The sequence below is a fragment of the Gasterosteus aculeatus genome, chromosome 20 (assembly GCF_964276395.1).
Source record: "Gasterosteus aculeatus chromosome 20, fGasAcu3.hap1.1, whole genome shotgun sequence".
Lineage (NCBI taxonomy): Eukaryota > Metazoa > Chordata > Actinopteri > Perciformes > Gasterosteidae > Gasterosteus > Gasterosteus aculeatus.
Window position 1 is genome coordinate 18424102 of NC_135707.1, and position 15872 is coordinate 18439973.

Sequence of the window (15872 nt, forward strand, 5' to 3'; positions counted from 1 at the left end):
ATAAAAGTGAAATACAGGAAGCAAAAAAAAAAAATCTGTGCTTCCTTTGAAGTGCTCACCTCGTTGCACATTCACTGATCATGAATAAGTCCCAGGCCTCACTGCTCCCCCCTCATTCTTGGACTGTTCTTCCTGAAACGGGATCCAGTGAACTCTGAACCTACAGCGTTATTTCAGCGGTATGACTGACCTGTGATCCAGAGTCTCCTTCTCTCGCTCCATCGGCCCCCGTCTGAGGGAGCACAAATACCCTAACGTCATTATCTCACCAGCAGAGTAGAAAACGCAGATAGATGCTTCTACTCTGCTGGTCATCAGCTCTGCTGCCGGTACCTGCTCGGGTCGTCGCATCGCTCAGCGGCGACTCGGGCTGCTGATTACATTACACATAAATAATATTTTTTGTGAGAACGCTACATATTTTCCATCTTTCAAGCTTCGACGCAGCTCCAACTGAACGTGCAGACGGCCTCAGAGCCACTAAGGGGAATCTTTTAAGGCATCTTTAGCTTTTTACCAACAAATGGAAGTCAAGTGAGCAGAAGATGAATGACGAGTGGCTGCTTTGGGTAACTTAAGTTAACTTTTAGTAGAAAAGTGCTTTGATTTTGAGGACCTAATGTGTATTTCTTTGTGGCTGAGTAAGGTAAGGTGCTATAACCTGCAGGTAGACATATGTAAAACATTTAAATACAGTTTTTGGCAAGATATTTGGTGACAATTACAAAATATTAAGTGTTCCCATATGTCTTTAAAAGAGATTTCAGCAAAAAGTAAAGAGTTTACTCTGTTGGCATGGAGATGGATACTGAGTCCGTATTACTTTGTAAAAGAAAACTGCAGAGTAACAACTCTAACAAAGACGCTTCTACTCTGTACTGTGAAAAAGCAGAGAATTAATGTACAATTGACTTTGTTTTACACATACAAGCATATTATTGGTACTAAAACAGCAAAATACTGATTCAGCTCAATAGATGAGAGCAGAAGAAATGTATTGTTGAAATGTAACCAAGTACATCTACTCATGAACTGTGCCTACTTACAAATGTGTGATGTTTAATTATGTACAATGCAGAGGGACACCATTTGACAACAAGCTCATTCTGCAGATAAAGATTTACTCATACTCTAAATGCAAATCTACAATAGTGTTTTGTTACGATAACAAAGGCACAAATTGAAATGAAAGCCCATGTCGTTCCAACAGAAGAACGGAGACGACACCTGTTGATGTGATACCAATAATAATCTCCTTGTGAAGAGTTGAGGTTTGGATCGATGCCCAGACACAAATTGGGGTGGAATTGTTTTTTCATCCACACACGATTCCCTTCAGTGTGATTTAAGGAAGGCTTCAAGTTTATTTTAAGCCCAGTTGCAGATGAACAAGAGCAAAGACCTCATTAGCCATCTCTTGGCTCACTGAGGATTGACAATTGCGTAATAATACAGGAGTTATTTAGAGGTGAGATCGTCCAGAACTTCACTGTAACATATGAGGAAGATTTCAGCTTGAGGCCCAAACGCACTGAAAGTGTCTTCTGGCAGATTTGAAGTGGACAGATTGTTATGAAGGAATGAGTATTCGCTCTGTGTAGAACCGCTTCACTCTCCTCCGACCTTGACTTGATTTTTGAGCCCCAATAAGCCTCCAGCCAGAAGTCTATTTCTTTATTACAGTCCTAGTTCAGAGACGGGTAAGGATTAATCCCCCGAGGGCAACACTCCTCTTAAAGAAGCCTTTTATTTTGTCCCGACAACTACGGAGGATCGATGCTTCTTCCATTTACAGGAGAGGTTGACGCTTGACTAACTATCAAATAGTGAGAATTGTGATATAAAATCCATAATGTGACACAAACGTGTTGATGGGTTCCTGTGAAACACTGCCGGCTCAGCGGCGTTGGCATTTTAAATCTGGTGCCTTCTGTGTGCGATAGGAGCATTGATTTAACACGCGTCAAGCGACGCGAATCCTCCACTGCCACAGTGCCTTTGGGCTTCAGAAGTAAAAAGAGCCATGATGCCCTCGATCACCTTTGGTGTATAAAGGGAACACATCATGAAAGCATTCACTGTTTTAGTGCATCCATTTGAGTGTCCCCCTCTTCTTGTAAGCCAATCCGATTTGGCCCAAACTCCAACTCCTGCTGGTAGAAACCAAAAGTTCATCATCTGACTGGTTTAATGAAGATCCACAGACCCACTCACTGCTGCCGCAAACATCTCTCTGATGGACTTTCTCGGGTGGTGTGAATATCCTAGAAACACTAATGAGCTCTTGATTCATATTTTGTAGAATTATCATGTTGCTAACATGTTATTAACCATACGTGTTCATGCGTGGTTCTATGAAGGAGAGTACAGGGCCTTTTGGGAGTATTGGAAGATATTTCCCACAGAAAATTCTAAAAAGCAACTTTTGCCGCGGCGTTGGCGCCGGCTGCACTCTTTGTTGTTCTGCACAAAAGCTTCACGAGAAAAACAATCTGACTTTAACTGCTTCTTTCCTTTCAGCCTACAGCACCTTCTACATCATCGGCCTCGTCTTGTCCATGCAGATCCCCTTTGTGGGCTTCCAGCCAATCAGGACCAGCGAGCACATGGCTGCTGCAGGTCAGTACCCAGGAACCTCTGGTCTCAGTGGAAAGTGCCAATGATTTGTTTTTAATGCAGGCTTATGGACTAAATCAGAATACTTGGAACTGAGTGCAAAAAGTATTGTTGCACAGCAAGTATACTTATAAGTATAAGTATTTAAGTGAGTATGTGTCTCTTCTAGTAGCAATGCTACTCAAATGTAAAGCCGGCTGAAAAGTGCTCACTCTATTTACTGATCGTCCTCTTGGTGTCGTTTCTCTGCAGGCGTGTTTGTGCTGCTTCAGGTCTACGCCTTCCTGCAGTACCTGAAGGACAGACTGACCAAGCAGGAGTTCCAGACTCTGTTCTTCCTGGGAGTCTCCCTGGCTGCCGGAGCGGTGTTCCTCTCCGTCATCTACCTGACGTACACCGGTCGGTCCTCGCAGTCCACCTGAAGCTCGCTTGTTTCAACAGCTCTTGCATACATTTGAACTAGTTTAGGCTTTTTTTCCTTCTCATTTAAGAAGTGGATATGCACACTGATACTGTGCTTACAGAAAAGCTGACTAATGCAAACATAATGACTAATATTGCAATGGGAGAAAAGAAACCATGTTGTGTACACGAGAGCGTCACACAGGAAGCCTTTTATAGCGTGTTTTGATATTGTTTGATTGTTCAAACATGGACTGGCTGTTTCTACTAAAAACAACTGCCTGGGTCGTTCATTTACATAGCGTTTTACATAAAAGCGCAGGATGTCTGGCGCTTCCTTGGTTCCTGAGCAGCACACCCGCCGTGACGCGATTATGTCACAAACCCGTCGCTGCTGCTCAGAACCACTGGTGAAATAGACCCGGAGAACCGCGGCGTGAAACTAGCGGGACACTGCGCACTAACTCTCCAGACAGGCGTATTTGTCGCTTACTTAAGTTATTGAATGGCGCCCCTGTAGCCCCGCCCCCGCTGGCCAGGATTGGGCAACCAACCTCAGGACAACGAAGGATTGGCCTTCGTTGTCCTGAGGTTGGTTGTAAACATTGGACCCTTAACAAGGAGTCGGTACTCCATCAGAGGTAGTAGGCCTAAAACATCTGGTCACTGAAGTTATCCTAGGTTGCCCTGAGGTAATTGAATAAGTGTATTTGTTGGACTGTTTTCTGTGGTGGGTTAATAAACATGAGCAGGATGATGTAAGAGTGAGTCGATGAACGCAACAGTGCGTGTTCATGGTAATGAGGGAACTTCAGTGTGGCTCACTGATGGTTTTTTAATAGTTAGCGGACCACAAAGGCGCTCCGTCACGCAGGAAGAACAACTATGAAACACAAACACACACACGGCCTGTTTGCAGACAGTAAGGCGGCTTATCGTTGCGATGTACTGGATTAGAATCAGCCGACATCCCGCTGTGTTGTTGGTGTGTGTGTGGGCCGCCGCTACAACGCATGTTTGTTTTAGATGGAGAATTAACAGTGTGTGTGTGTGTTTCCCCCTCAGGCTACATCGCTCCGTGGAGTGGGCGCTTCTACTCCCTCTGGGATACTGGGTAAGTCCTCCCAGCTCATCTCTTGTATTTGTATTTGTGCACTGGAGAGAGTACCTGAGAGCAGAAGTGATAATATTTAGAATTGAATCGAATCTGTAGCACATTTCCTCTAAAATATGTTTGTGTACAGACACAAGCACAACGAGCCGGGGATGAGAAGCGAGTTTTATGCAAAATATATTCCAGGCTCGTCTACTGGTCCAACTTTGGATTCAGTCCACCCGTTTGATGCTGAAGATAATGATTTAGAAAGATGTGACCTATTTCTACCTTTTAATAATGTCAAAGACCTTCAAATGCATAGCAAGTACACAAAGAGGACTGCACCAGATATTGTCATGGTCAGTCAGTCGGCCCATCGAATGAAACACATTAAACGGTTTCTCCCATCAGCTAAACCCTAAAGAAAACCTAGACCTCACTGAGCGTGAGCGGGCAAATGTTTGTGTGCACGCCTGAGCATTTGTCTAAAGGGATCCGAGTGCTGTTTTGTTGCTGAGCCGTAGAAGTTAACAGACATTGGCCAAAGTTATTTTTCTCCCATTATTGAGGGTTTCATTTCTCCGAGAAGATTACCATGAACATTATATTTTTCATAACTGCTTCATACTAACCTTCTCTTCACATGTCGATGGCGACTGTTGTTATCCACAGCTATGCAAAGATCCACATACCCATCATAGCGTCGGTCTCTGAGCACCAGCCCACCACCTGGGTGTCCTTCTTCTTCGACCTGCACATCCTCGTCTGCACCTTCCCAGCGGGCCTCTGGTTCTGCATTAAGAACATCAACGATGAACGCGTCTTTGGTGAGAGCCGCCATCCCGGAATGACCTGCAACATCGTTATTGATCACGATTAAACAAGAGCAGACTGAACCAGCTTTGGAGGATTGGATTTATGAGGAGATATTTGTTGAATTATGGTGGAGACTATAGACTTTAGAGTACCATCGCCATCAACAAAAGTGACATTTTCACATAGACATCCTACTTTAATAACATCACTGTACATTATATATTTGGTAAACCTGTAAAACCTGCTGACTTCACAATGTCTGTGTGCACTTCTTATAGTCTGTGGCTTTAAATGCCAGGCTCTCATTTTAATGACAACAAAAAACTGCTAAAAAGGCTTCGATGAAGAGCCAATATAGAGGAAGGCGTAGTGGACAACCTCTGCTTCAATAACCTCCAAAAAACACAACTTCACAACATAACTACACATCTGAAAATACATTTTTATTGCAAATTGTGTGTCAACAGTCTGAAAATGTTAGGTTGAGGGACCATGAAAGAGTTTTATCCCTAAAACTGTGCAAAGTAGTTTTCCCTCTACTTTACTTATGGATTAGTTTTCCCTGGAATATCAGCAACACTTTGGACATTTGTTATCACTTCATTTTTAAGGAATCCCCGACAGCAGAGAGCGGCCAGTTGTTTGTCCCGTTGGTCGTCTCCTTTAGGCCGTTATTGCACCTGATAAACGGGATATGTGGTGCAGCATTTATTTCAACACGTTTATAAAAAAAAAAAGAGTAAAAGGCTCATTTGCATATATTATGCTGATGCATCTTATCAACATTTATTTTAAGACTAAAATGTCCAGCTTCTAACATCTATACTGCCCTCAAAGACCTTGTGTGGCCGTGACAAATAGTACAAGCTGAGCGGCCTGGTCAGGTTTTCCACTGTGTTCTGCCGAGATCAAACGCTCCAACTGGGTTTGTAACATCACGGTCTCTCTCCCCCCCTCTCTCTCTCCCCCTCCCCCCCTTCTCCTTAGTGGCCCTGTACGCCATCAGCGCGGTTTACTTTGCGGGTGTGATGGTGCGCCTCATGCTGACTCTGACTCCGGTGGTGTGCATGCTGTCGGCGGTGGCCTTCTCCAGCGTCTTTGAGCACTACCTCGGGGACGACATGAAGAGGCAGAGCCCGCCCCTCGAGGACAGCAGCGACGAGGACGACAGGAAGAACGCCGGCAACCTTTACGATAAGGTGGGCCTCGTCACCGGTGGCTCTGATGTCTTACCGTTGACACACTTCTTCTGTGCCATAAATTGAGCCTTCATTTGCCCTGTAGATAGTAGCCGGTAGTCAAAGTGGAGCTTGGGAACCAGTCAGGTGCAAGTTGCGGTTCTGAGACGCGATGCTGGAATGTTTCAGTAGAGTTTACGCGTCGTGCTCTCCTCTGCAGGCCGGTAAGGTGCGCAAGCACGTGTCTGAGCAGGAGAAGGCCGAGGAGGGCTTGGGCCCAAACATCAAGTCCATAGTCACCATGCTGATGCTGATGCTGCTCATGATGTTTGCCGTCCACTGCACCTGGGTCACCAGCAACGCCTACTCCAGCCCCAGCGTGGTGCTGGCCTCATACAACAACGACGGGTGAGGATAATACATGCGTATAGCATCATTCACCTGTGAGGGGTGGAGCCATGTAGAAGCAGGCTTCGACATGCTAAATGCAGCTCCGACCTTTCTGCTTTCTCTTCATTACTGTGTTGTTTTGTTTACTCGCACAGCAATGAGAGAAAGAAATGACACCGTGGAGTGGTGTGTAACTGCAGAGTCCCTTGTTTTTCAGACCCATTCAGACCTGCATGTTTCTCCGTTGGTCAAGTCATATAACCCATGTGCAAATACACATGTCTACCTACCCCTCCATTACTTTCTCCACCAGCTCCCGTAACATCCTGGATGACTTCAGGGAGGCGTACTACTGGCTGAGGCAGAACACGGACGAGCATGCCCGAGTGATGTCCTGGTGGGACTACGGCTACCAGATAGCGGGAATGGCAAACAGAACCACGCTGGTGGACAATAACACGTGGAACAACAGTCACATAGCGCTGGTGAAACTGCCTTCTAATGCTATTCCATTTATTGCATGAAAATCAGTTCTGATGAAGGCCACTGATTTGATGATCATTTTAAATGGGGAGTAAAACAACCTGTGAGAAAATGTTTTATTATCATGCTGGAACGACACAAGTGGGAGCGGGCAGCAGAACGATGAGCTCTGTGAAGCCTCGTCACCACAACCGGGCTCTGAATCCCCCCGGTGACGTCATTGTTTGCTGCCTGCTGCTTCTGGCTTGTGCGGAAACGTTTCAGTCAGTCAGACCAATTCGCTACAGAAGCAAAGACACAATTTAGACTATTCAAGAGAAGTGGTTTAATGAATAGGAAACACGGCAGACGTGTTTGATGAAGCCGGCGTCCCTGTTTCCAACCATGTGCTTGTGCCCGGTACAAACTTGGTAATACATCGACAAACCGTTTGTCTAAACATCCTCAAACTTGCTCGATGTTAAAACTCAGTTGTGTCCTATCAGCTGTAACTTGGTAAAGATTCCCGTGCAGATCAATGGCCATTGTTTGTTTGTTCCTATTTTTAATGATGACAGTTTGTTTACCACAAAGTGGACGGGAAGCTCCATCACCACAGTGATGCACACCGGTGGGATCTCAAAACAGTTTTGTTGATACTATAAATTAGTACTACATTTTGTGTAGTACTATTATGTCGGGGAACCTGAACGCAGCATACCGATGGTTCTCCCAGACCAATGTGAGCCGATATTCTAACTTCAGCAACCAAGAGAAAATAGAGGCAGCTTTCCTGCCTCCCTGACTGAAAAACAAGTTGAACAAACCGGGCTTCTCACCCCCACACCACCTGGACACTTTGCACAGGGGCCGTTCAGGGTAAAACCAGAACAAGTTAGTGCAGCAAAACCTTTTGGAAGATGATGAGAAATAAGGGGAAATGAAGAAGATAAAGTCAGGGTAACGGCCTGTTAGTCGGCGGCTGACCACCACTGCACTCTTGTTGATGTGATGTGATTCTCCGTGTCCCTTTCAGGTGGGGAAAGCCATGTCCTCCAACGAGACCGCAGCCTATGACATCATGAGGTCGCTGGACGTCGACTACGTCCTGATCATCTTCGGCGGGGTGATCGGCTACTCGGGCGATGACATCAACAAGTTCCTCTGGATGGTGCGCATTGCAGAGGGGGAGCATCCCAGGGACATCAGGGTGAGATGAGTCTCACACACACACACACACACACACACACACAGTGTTGCTCTGTGTGTTTAGTGGGTAACGTGAGCGGAGCAGCGCTCTGCAGCAGTAAACATCTCAGACGGTGGTCTCAATGCCTCCTGAGTGGAATGCACATGTTTGATGCTCTCTGGAAGGATATTCTGAGGGATGTTGAGGATCTGTGGCCTCAGTTGTCTGGGTGCGAATTCAGATAAAATCCGAAATCAAAGTGTGTTTGTGTGAGTTCTCTCATCAGTCTCCCTCTGTTGCCTCTCAACCACAGGAGAGTGACTACTTCACACCACAGGGAGAGTTCAGAGTGGACAAAGCTGGTTCCCCGACTCTACTCAACTGCCTCATGTACAAAATGTCCTACTACCGCTTTGGAGAAATGCAGGTACGTCACCATCACTAGCTTCCTGTACGTGCTGCCTTTGAGCTGCCAGAACGCAATAATTGTGTAATTATAAATAACTGTTTACAAAATACCACTAACAAATAAGGACAAATATGATTCGGACACAAAAACCTTCATCTGGTCTTCGTCTGCGTTCAGCTGGACTTCCGGACTCCGCCGGGCTTCGACCGGACGCGCAACGCCGAGATCGGCAACAAGGACATCAAGCTGAAGCACCTGGAGGAAGCCTTCACTTCGGAGCACTGGCTGGTCAGGATCTACAAGGTGAAGAAGCCGGAGAACCGAGACCGCGTGGAGCACAAGCTGAGGGGCGCCGACACCACCAAGCAGAAGTACACGTCCAAAAAGGTAAGCGGAGGTGCTGAGGCTTCATCAGAAGGCGTATTCATACAAGAACGCACTCAACTAGATGGAACTTGATGTGTTTTGGATGATTATTCAAAGATGATGAGGCAAAATGTATTTATAGTTTTTATTGCCATTGCCTGAGCCGCTCAATGAGTGAAATGCTGAAAAATAAATGCAGAAAATCCAGCCTATTTTAAAAAAACATATCAACTTAATAATTAGGGTTAACCGTTTAGGAGATGAGTGGTTGTAGTCAAGTGACTTTAGTAATAAATGTGTTTGCCCTCTGAATCTGGAGCAGTTACTGAAGAGACCAAGCTGGTCTTCATTTCTAGTTCCTTCTCTTACTCAACCTTCCCTCTGCAGACCTCCAAGAGGAAGCGGGGCTACATCAAGAACAAGCTGCCGTTCAGGAAGGGCAAGAAAACAACCAAGAAGTCTTTATAGAGAGCCCGCCTCCCACTGAGGGGCACACACTGTGGGCGGGAGAGGAGGAAAAAAATCAGAAAACGCACCAAAAAAACAACAACAACAAACAAAAAAAGCAGTAACGGCAGATCCACCAATCGAGATGAACGAGGAGCACCAGGCTTTCTGTGGATGCCCCCCACCCTCCTCAACCTGGAGGTCCAGGCTGGCAATGTTATCACCGCCTCAGAGAATGTGTCCAACCCCCAGCTGACCTTTTGACCTGATAAGTCAAGGTGAGACATTTGCTAGTCCCAGATCCACCTCACGCTGGGTTTTAAACCCCTGAGGAACTGTGACCTTTTGACCCGCTTTTGTTTTTGTACTTGAATGTGCTCAAAGACGAAGAGGACGGAGGTGTCTTCCACGCGGGAGCTCCGCCCTGGATTGCCCTCTGACCTCCATGCGGCCCGACCAGCGCTGAAACCCAAACAGTGACTTTCGGCGTGGAGTGGGATGGAGTTTATTGGACTCATAGAAATCGGTTTCCCCACGTGTTCTTTTCTTTAACCTCTTCCTTATTACCAGGAGCATGCTTGTACACGTATGTGCCCACAAGGAGAAGCTGTCACTATTCATTCAACTTTACTTTGCTGCGCTGAAGGGAGACATCGTTTTAGATCAAGACTGCACACAATACTTAAAAGGACACTCGGTACTGTAAAACAGGCAAACAGACTCTGTACGGCTGAAACAGTGTAATAACATCGTAACTGATGGAAAGACTCAAGTTGTGCCAAAACCAGATTAACCCATGTTATTCACATCCGTATCATTATTAGCACTTTGACCCACTTTAACATATCTTTGTCAAAGATGCTCTAGGGAAGCCGTGTTGTCACACAGTGCAGCACACGCGTGTGTTTCTGAGCTTCAGGCAGAGGAACGCATGAGGGTGCACGCTAGTCACATGACCGGGGATAATCAACGCTCGATCTGATGTCTAGTGATGATTTGGAGACTGTTTAAAAATACTCCAGTGCATCTTTCTAATTGGCTCTTTTTTATCTTCAGTTTTGATGTGGAATGTTGTCATGTCTCTTACAACATGAGTGATGTTATTTTGTTCCCCTCTGTGAAACAAACGCATAATCTTCTAAATCCTTTTTATTCTCGTTTCTTGAAGCCATCCCAAGAAACAGCTTTGATTCTGTGTTAAGGTTTTGTCATTAAAAAGGATAGTATGGCGTTGGCCTTAAATGAAAGGGTGAATTCCAGAGTGTATTTGGATGGAGGCTGCGGCGTCGTATCAGGAACATGTTTCTGTCTGGTTGTTGATTTTCTAAGTCGAGGTTTCTTCCATCAATTGTAATGATCTGGATGCAGGTGTGAGAATGAAATATGCCTTTTTTGATTAAAGAGGTTGAAATAACAACAGTTTTTTTCCTTATCTTGGCACTTTACACAACAAATGAACTGACAATATAGGACGGTGTACAGTTGATTTAATGTTTTTGTATTTTCAAATGTTACAGATGCAACACGTCTAAAAAAATGCACACGTAAAAAAAAACGCACAATAAAATAAAACATTCAATTGCATTGACAAGAATGCATGGTTTCTACATAAACTGTTACAGCTCCGTTGTCGAAGCGAGAATATACTTTCACACATCCAAATCATGAATGAATGCATTTCAAAAGTACAATGAGCACTTCCACGCTGCTCGCAAAAAACACCAACGAATGTGACGACACCAGAGAGACGCGGACTAACGGGGGCTCGGGATCATGAGGCGGCAGCTTTACTGTTCGCCAGAGTGGACGACACAGAAACAATTAATGTATTTAAAGTGTGTCACTGGATTCAACTCCATGAAGATAATTTTTTTTTTTTGGTTAAAAGATAAAAATGTGTCTTGTATTTTAATGTTAAGATTATTGCAGATGACTGCAATCAAAGATAAAATTCTAACTTGGGAAAAAAGAATTGAACCCATTCAATTGAACAACGTGCCAGTAGAGCTGCTTGATTCCCATTGATCAGAAAAAATTGCATAGTTTGTAGTTTGCAAACCTTCAAACAGCGGAAGCAGCCTTGCTCGTGTTTGTGTTTTAACTGTTGCTGAGGATCTCCTGCTAGACGAAAAAGGAAATGCAACACACAACACTGCTGCTTTGTTCACTCCATTGACTACACATTGCACCAAAGGTTTTTACCTGGGTGTCCATTGATTTCAGTATTTTGAATGAACTTGAACAAGGTTGCTTGTTCGAGGTAGGTAAACACTCAAAGGGAACATTACTTAACCGTATTATAAGTTTTCATGTTGAGCTAAATATTTTCCTCCACTCGGCCCCATCAGTTCCTCTTCACTTTGACACTTACTGAGCATCTGAACGAACAAAGGAGTTCAAAAAAGAATCTGCATAATCAAGATGTTCAAATGGAATCTCCACAATTACATTTGTATCAAAATGAATGGAGCATTTGGCAGTAACAGTATTTGTAGTCAGTGGGCTTGAACATGTAAAAATACTGGCACTGTCCTAATTGAATAATAATAAACTACAGGATGGAGAGATGAATTCAAGACTGTCTGTTAAATGTTACCCCCGTTTCTATTTGCCAATTTTATGAAACACTTTCACCATTAATATTCCAATTCCACTTTGATTCCTCTCTTGTCACAGGGCTTAATGAACAGTTAGTCCTCTTCTTCATCGTCCCCTCCAAAAGAGAGAAGGCTGTTATTTTTTACCTTCTTCCCAGACTTCTTTTCTTTATCATTATTCATCTTTTTCTTCTTCTTTTTCTCTTCCTCCTCCTCCTCCTCCTCCTCCTGCACTTCCTCCTCCTCCTCCGCTTCGTCATCCTTCTCTTCCTCCTTCTTCTTCTCTGCCCCACCACTCTTCTTGTTCTTTTTGCTGGAGCTGGCGGTGATGCCCTGGTATTTGTCAGAGGAGGAGCGCTTGGCAGGTTTCTTGAACAGGATTTTTCCATCAGCAGGAGGTTCATCCTCTGCGGGGCAGGACGGGTGTGTGAGGCTCATCAAGACAAACTTATTTTGGATGTTGGCAGTGTGATGAAGTGTTTAGCTGGGTAATACTGTCCATGGAGGGCCGGCTGATGGCTCTTACCTTTCTCCGCGGCGCCAGCGCGCGTGGCGCCCTTGATCTTCTTCAAATCCTCTGCAGTCAAGTCTCCTCCTTTTAGAACCACAACTTGGGGTAACTCGTCCTCTCGATCACTCCCGCTGTCGTCATCAAGCGTCGGCATCACCTGACGCTGGTGGGGGGAGAATAGACAAAGACGCGTTTTTCTAACGGGACACCGGGCCTGTGTGGCGATTAGCCCCGTTTACAAAAAGGTCCATTCACCGCGCTGCGGGAAAAATAGATGCGGAGGATTTTTAATTTAGTTGGACAGATCTCTACAACCGAATAACATACATATGCAGCTGGTAGAAGAGAAAGCGACCGCCTAGTCTTCACTGAAATGAGCTAACGTTAACGTTAACGCAATATGTAACGTAACTGCTAGCTTCATGTTACCAGAGCTAGCCAAACCACCACATACCTTAGTGTCAACATTCGGACCTTCTTTATAGCCGACGTCATTTTTAAACTTCTTCAAAAAGGACGGTTCTGCTGGCTTCACCCACGACACGCCACTGGCCTTGTTTTTGTTCATTGCAGATGGAGTTATACAGCACCAACACCCAGATAAAATACAGGCCGTAAACACACCGTTAGGACAGCAAAAGGTTTCACCAAAACACAACATACGTCATTAAGATGTGCCGCTTCGAGTCACGTGAGTTCAGACGCGACTGTAATTGGCCGATGGGTGGAAGTGAGGTAAAGATGGCGAAAACGTGAGCAGAAGTTCTCTTCAAAATAAAATTCAAAAAGATGTAAATTTTGATCGAGTGGATATCTTTTTGTGGTGATTATCGGTGACACATCAGGAGAACATTGTCGTTGTGATTTAGCGTTACTTAGGGAACTATCAAAGATATCAGTGCTATGTAGCGATCCGTTTTAAGCAGTATTTTGTTTTGAAAAATACACACCACCGTCCGCTTTACGCCTGGACAGTAGACGTGCCATGGACTCCGCTTCCTGCACTGTGTGTCATTCAAACATGATTTCAGGGTCTGTTTGTGCCTTAATAGCGGGCTTTTTGGGGGCCGCTGCCTCGCTGTCTGCCAAGCTGTCCTTCGGCGCGGACTACTTGAGGGACATGTGCGAGTCGGGACTCAGCGGCTGGACTCGAACACCCAGTGGAGCTTCAGCCTGTGACTGGGTGAGACAAAGTGTAACGTTACGCGCTTACAGTTCAATGTCTTACACAACCGTCCAAACCAGTGCAGTAACCCGTTTGCTTAGTCCTCAAATACACAGGAAGTCTCCTGTGTGAACCACCAGCAATGCAGAAGTGCAGCATTCTCACCAGCAGAGGGCGACTGTTGCAAAATGACTACTCACTTGACTTATTCCCTCAATAGCTCAGTAAACATGAGTTTATGGTTTCAATACAGCATGATGTTCTTTTAATAAACTGTTGTCTATTATAAAGCAGAGAATGCTTTAGGGCGGGCTTACTGCTGTGATTGACAGGTCTCTATGGCTACTGGAGACTCATGTCTCTACTTTTCTCTGCATTCCAAATATGGTATCTTCTATTCAGCGGTTGTAAAAAAAGTCAAGATGAAAACACAATCCAAGATGCTCTACGGAGAAATTGTCAAACTCGAGGCTTCAAAACAGCAGTCCACATGTCAATGGCAGCAAGGCCGAGATGCTCCCCGGGGCTCTGGCACAAGATGGCAAGTCTGTGGCAGTCGACAGTCACCGTCTCAGGACTGTTGCCAACCGAGCTGCCACGAGGTCCCACAGTCCTGACGCCTGACTGACGACAGTACGGCCTTTGTAAGGGCAGCTGCAGGATGTACTAGAAATAAAAAGGGTGATCAAATGCGACTAGGAGCCCAGTGTAGTTGAACCTACTGCCCTTCGAAGGGCGGCGCCGACCTCTGTAATCCCGTCCTGCTGACATGAGCTAATGCTAAAACATTGAATGCCATCACATCATTTATCCTGCCTCTGTGGTCACGTGGCTGACTGCTGCTTCCTGAATCTTCACAGCTCCACATCCCCCTGAGGCTGCTGTGTGGCGGCCTACTGCTCACCTGCAACGCCGTCATGTGGACCTTCTTCTCCAAGGCTCTCCGACACTGCTCCTCCTCGGCCAGGGCCACGGTCACCACCACCGCATCCAACTTCCTCTCCTCGGTACGTCTTTACACCCGATGCCTTCACTCTCTTAGCGGGGCTGAGAAATAAATGTACACGGCAGCGCAGAGCACTGGAGACAGGTCTCGTCTCACAGCCAGTTGTGTCTCCCCGGTTGTGCGTCCAGGCCGTCCTGGGGAGGCTGATCTTTGGAGAGAGCCACGGCGCTTTGTGGTGGGCGGGGATCTCTCTGACGCTGTGCGGACTGCTGGTGCTCCACGGATCCGTGGCGGAGACCCCCCCGCAGGAGGAGGGCAAAAAGGATAAGTAATGTAGCTCACTCAGAGAACTTCCTTCAGGACCTTAAAGTGGAAATATTTGTTTGTGTCTGTGCCCCAGTTGTAACTCATTCAGGCAGGACGTTTCCTTGCTTGTCCCGGTTGGCGTGCAGCTCGCACCCCCCAACTGCAGTGGGACAGCAACGCTTGTTGTTCTGGAGGGTCCCCATCAAGGATAGGAACACACATCAAAGGATGCCTCTACACGGTGCCTCACTGAACACTGGCGTGGAGAAGCTGCTTTAGCTGCTGCGGATGTGCTGCAAAATGATTAGAACTTCATTTAACCAAAGATGACTTTTAGCTCTGTGAGACACGTCTTCAACACGATCCTTCCCGTTTATTTCTTTTTCTTCTTTGTAAAGCCCATTGGGCCAAATTGAAATAAATAAACCTGACTCAACTCGGCTGTCTGGTTTAGCTTCTCCCGACTGGCAGCCCCGTTAATCCTCGATGGGCAATAATCCACTGCCAGTTACAGATGTTTGGCACAACTGGTGGGTGTTTTTTGAGGCGGCAGCTCGTCCGTGGATGAACCCACCTTCACCCACACCTCACCAGGACGACCAGAAATAGAACAAATGGCCTGGGATACAAATCAAGATACGGAAGTCTGACGGTCTAGCTGAACAAATTAAACCTATTTGAAACATTTTTATAATCTTTTTTGGAATAAATCACACTGACCGTCTTTTGAAAATTCATGCTTGTACTCTGTCTTGTTTGAGCCCAAACTCCTTGGATGACTCCACTCACCCAAGCTGCTTGTGATTCAGTGTGATCAGCCTCCAACACAACGTTTTGGTGTTTATAGGTAACTGATGGTTATAGATCTACATTGTATGGTAAGAGGTGAAACGCTTGCCCTTATTGGTTTGGTGCATGAGGATATACGTTACACGGCAGCCACGAGAGTTTTGAAATGATGGCAATATCACAAAAA

At 45.7% G+C, this 15872-nt stretch overlaps 3 protein-coding genes across 3 annotated transcripts in view; 2 read left to right on the forward strand and 1 right to left on the reverse strand.

Annotated features, from left to right (window-relative positions):
• The window catches only part of LOC120810931 (dolichyl-diphosphooligosaccharide--protein glycosyltransferase subunit STT3B), a 31472-nt gene extending 20687 nt beyond the window's left edge, over positions 1–10785 (forward strand). Inside the window, exons 6-16 of the mRNA XM_040165941.2 lie at positions 2521–2619; positions 2869–3015; positions 4084–4132; positions 4787–4941; positions 5918–6129; positions 6329–6516; positions 6812–6983; positions 7997–8170; positions 8463–8576; positions 8736–8945; positions 9312–10785. Coding sequence (XP_040021875.2) covers positions 2521–2619; positions 2869–3015; positions 4084–4132; positions 4787–4941; positions 5918–6129; positions 6329–6516; positions 6812–6983; positions 7997–8170; positions 8463–8576; positions 8736–8945; positions 9312–9392 — 1601 coding nt within the window. The 3' untranslated portion in view covers positions 9393–10785. The remainder of the gene's footprint in view (positions 1–2520; positions 2620–2868; positions 3016–4083; positions 4133–4786; positions 4942–5917; positions 6130–6328; positions 6517–6811; positions 6984–7996; positions 8171–8462; positions 8577–8735; positions 8946–9311) is intronic.
• Positions 10786–10841: 56 nt separating this feature from the next.
• On the reverse strand, positions 10842–13172 carry kiaa1143 (KIAA1143 ortholog). The gene is made up of 3 exons (XM_040165949.2): positions 12934–13172; positions 12495–12642; positions 10842–12375 (listed from the first exon to the last, which is right to left on the reverse strand). The coding sequence occupies exons 1-3, from the start codon at positions 13138–13140 to the stop codon at positions 12062–12064; spliced, it is 669 nt and encodes a 222-aa protein (XP_040021883.2). The 5' UTR covers positions 13141–13172; the 3' UTR covers positions 10842–12061.
• A 110-nt stretch (positions 13173–13282) lies between these two features.
• On the forward strand, positions 13283–15631 carry LOC120810934 (transmembrane protein 42). Its single transcript, XM_040165950.2, has 3 exons — positions 13283–13662; positions 14505–14651; positions 14779–15631. The coding sequence occupies exons 1-3, from the start codon at positions 13465–13467 to the stop codon at positions 14920–14922; spliced, it is 489 nt and encodes a 162-aa protein (XP_040021884.2). The 5' UTR covers positions 13283–13464; the 3' UTR covers positions 14923–15631.
• The last annotated feature ends 241 nt before the right edge of the window (positions 15632–15872 follow it).

What these genes read in the sequence shown, in the direction of transcription:
- kiaa1143 (XM_040165949.2), bottom strand. Translation starts at nt 13,140, where the DNA reads ATGTTGTGTTTTGGTGAAACCTTTTGCTGTCCTAACGGTGTGTTTACG. An exon ending in GTCCGAATGTTGACACTAAG is followed by an intron (nt 12,643 to 12,933) that starts GTATGTGGTGGT and finishes TCCCCCCACCAG; the next exon opens with CGTCAGGTGATGCCGACGCT. An exon ending in CGCTGGCGCCGCGGAGAAAG is followed by an intron (nt 12,376 to 12,494) that starts GTAAGAGCCATC and finishes CCTGCCCCGCAG; the next exon opens with AGGATGAACCTCCTGCTGAT.
- LOC120810934 (XM_040165950.2), top strand. Translation starts at nt 13,465, where the DNA reads ATGGACTCCGCTTCCTGCACTGTGTGTCATTCAAACATGATTTCAGGG. An exon ending in GAGCTTCAGCCTGTGACTGG is followed by an intron (nt 13,663 to 14,504) that starts GTGAGACAAAGT and finishes GAATCTTCACAG; the next exon opens with CTCCACATCCCCCTGAGGCT. An exon ending in CATCCAACTTCCTCTCCTCG is followed by an intron (nt 14,652 to 14,778) that starts GTACGTCTTTAC and finishes TTGTGCGTCCAG; the next exon opens with GCCGTCCTGGGGAGGCTGAT.